This window comes from Myotis davidii, unplaced genomic scaffold (genome assembly GCF_000327345.1).
Source record: "Myotis davidii unplaced genomic scaffold, ASM32734v1 scaffold452, whole genome shotgun sequence".
Lineage (NCBI taxonomy): Eukaryota > Metazoa > Chordata > Mammalia > Chiroptera > Vespertilionidae > Myotis > Myotis davidii.
This window is the reverse complement of record NW_006284245.1, coordinates 543,921-546,998: the sequence shown is the minus strand read 5'-3', so window position 1 is coordinate 546,998 and position 3,078 is coordinate 543,921. Positions and strand designations below refer to the sequence as shown.

The window sequence follows — 3,078 nt, the reverse complement described above, 5'->3', positions numbered from 1 at the left end:
CAAGAAGTCATGCACCAGGCCTCTAGTAGTTTTATGCACTGTATAAATTTGAGAGTTGCTAAGAGAGCAGATCTTAAAAGGTCTCAAGAAAAATATGTGTATTGTGATGGATGTTAACTAGACTTAGTATGATCATTTTGCAATATATACAATTATCAAATCGTTATGTTGTATACCTAAAACTAATACGTTACATGTCAATTATCTATATAAGTAAAGCCCTAATATGCAAATAGACCGAACGGCAGAACAACCGAACAACTGAACAAGAGGTTGCTCTGATGTGTGCTGACCACCAGGGGGCATATGCGGAACATGGCAGGCGCTGGCCACAGCTGGATGGTGGAGCAGATGAGCAAGGACCCCAGACAAAAGCAGGGCACCAGTTGCTGTTATTGGGGTGAGCTTCTGATGGTTACTGAAAATTCTTTGCTCCCGTGTGCTGTGGTCCCACTCCGATCGCTCGGCACCATCAGCAGGTGCAAGTGGCGGCTACTGACCCCAATGGCCCCTCAGGGCTTCTCCACCTCCCCTTTCCTGAGAGGCGATTGGGGCCAGCAGCCACCGTTTGCACCGCTGCCGGCGATGGCCCTGCTCGCACATCAACGAGTGCGAGCGGGGCCGGCGCAGTCAACAGGTGGGAGCAGCAGTGGCGTTGGCAGCAGGGGTGCCAGCAGAGAGGGGACCAGGAGCCACGGTGGGAGGGGCTGGGCCGGGGCTTGGAGGATGGGCTGAGACCTGCTGCTGTGCCCACTGCAGCCTTGCAGCCCACAGTTCCTTTCAAGGTGCACAAATTTGTGCACCGGGCCCCTAGTATCTCCATCAAAAAGAAAGCCAAGTTAACACTATTAGAAACATTTGTTGTCTAACAGACAAGGAAAGCTTATAATATTTATTATTACAGAGACAAGCACTTCACCTGAAATTTGCATTCTGACAGAGGATGCTCAAACATAGGGTTTAGATAATCTGGACTCATGCTGGTCATTTCAAGGAGAAAATCTGTTGCTAAACTTAAAAAGTGCATTTCTATCTTAGGAGTATATAAAGAATTTAGTGCCAACAACCGGTCCAAGGTATTTGAAGGTAACCTAGTTTCATGGCTCCAGAAATTACGAATAATTAACCTGAAAAGCAGAGAAGAAAAAAAGGCATATTGCTCAGATTATTGGCAAATGAAAAAGAATGCCCTACACATAGTGCTATGTGGAGAAGGCACAGTTTTTCATTTAAATAAAGCTTAACATAGAGGGAAACCACATTCAAAATTATATAAACAGTATAATCTGAATTAAGAAAAATAATATGCATTAAAGGAAGAAAATATTCTAAAACTTTAGCATATTTAACCAAAGAAACTGGGTGATATTATTCTCATCTCTATTACCTGGGAAGATTTTAATGATAAGTATTATAATATTAACTATTTTGAAACTGAGAAAACATCTTAAGAAATTACATATAATTCTTTAATGCCTTGCTAAAACAAAATGGCCTAAAAATTAGTGCCATAAAATATTCAAAATTTAAACTAGTTAAACACAAGTTTAGGCTTTATAATTTATAAATGCTTACAAAATACAAATACAATTTTTATAGGCTTAATTAACTTAAATTGCATCAGAATAGAAAACTAACTGATATATAGAATCATAAAAAAAGTTTACGTTCCTTTTTATATAAGTAGTACTTGACAAAACACTCATATAACTGACATTGGTAGGCATTTTAGAGAACAGTCATCACTCACATTCCCATGTATAATTAATATTACAGTTTCCTCTTATCTCTAAGGTCTCCAACATTTCATTCGATATTAATATGCATTGTGTGATCACAATGATTGGAGTTAAATGGAAAACACAGTAATTGTCACTAGATTTCCCTTTCATTTTGAAATGCTTTAATTCACTGACAGCAGAGACAGCTTTACCACACCACTTTTTCAGGAGTTTTATATTAAAATAACTTGTCAGGATATTTTTATGTCTCATGTGATTTAAAATACATTTTTATTTAACATTAGGAATGCAAGAGGCAGAGAAAATGCTAATACTGCAAACAAAAAATGCTGAAAACTACACTATGCTGGTCTAGAAAAAAATACCCTGAAATTATTTTGTCCTTGCCCAACTATTCAGGAGGAGCACATACTGAAGCCCGTGGTTCTCATCGATTAATCCCTGAATCAATACGTCTTTTGCCAACTTAAATATTTCCCGGGAGTCATCATCTGCTTGGCTTTCTGGATCTCTGAGAAAAATAGAAAATGACAAAACATTAATACTCCCTTGTATCACTTTTGTTCAAACCCAGTAACACTGTCCAGAACTAAAGTAAAAAAAAAAAAGATCTGGCTTTTCCCATGGAACTTGAATTCCAAAACGACAGCAGAACCTATCCCCATGCCTATGTGCCCCAACTCCCTCCTTTGGTGCCTCTGCGAGCCCCTTCAAGCGGCTCTTCTCTCTCAAGTGCAGGAGAGGAGGGGGTGGTGGCAGGAGCAGGGCTCCAGAGGGCTCCCCGGGAGGCTAAAAGGAGGCCCACATCCCCTGGGAAGGGATGTGTGGTGCTCCTGAAGGATGAAGACATCTCAGTAGAGTTTATTTCCTTTATCTTGTCAGATCTTAAGGGGATAATTATGAAAACAAATTACACTTTTACCCCTCCATACCCTAAAAAAGAGAAAGAGCTCATGGACATGGACGGCCGTGTGGTGACTGGGTGGGGAGGGCCTGAAGGGGTAGAGGTAGAAGAGGGTATATGGAAGATAAATGGTGATGGAAAAAAATAATAAAAAATGAAAATAAATTACACTTTTAACTCAACCAACAATTTCGTGCACCAAATATTTCCCACAGACACATAATATGAGTTAAAATAAGAATACATTTCAATATACAAAAATAAACTTATTAATCACATGTTTAAAATGTTTTTTATATTTATTATAATCTGTTCCAGATTACTAAAGGCACCCAAATTCTCCCCTAAGAAATGTAATACAAAATGTCAATGTAGAACTTACCGATAATTGTCATGAATCCACATAAGAATATTATACATTTGTTCCCTACA

The 3,078-nt window shown here is 39.1% G+C and overlaps 1 protein-coding gene across 1 annotated transcript in view; it reads right to left on the bottom strand.

Moving 5' to 3' along the window:
* Window positions 1-3,078, bottom strand: part of PRKDC (protein kinase, DNA-activated, catalytic polypeptide) — a gene marked incomplete at its 5' end in the record, with an annotated part of 202,177 nt that overhangs the window by 66,395 nt on the left and 132,704 nt on the right. Inside the window, 3 exon segments of the mRNA XM_015568649.1 lie at window positions 920-1,127; window positions 2,155-2,253; window positions 3,029-3,078. The exon segment at window positions 3,029-3,078 is cut by the window's right edge and continues 30 nt beyond it. Coding sequence (XP_015424135.1) covers window positions 920-1,127; window positions 2,155-2,253; window positions 3,029-3,078 — 357 coding nt within the window.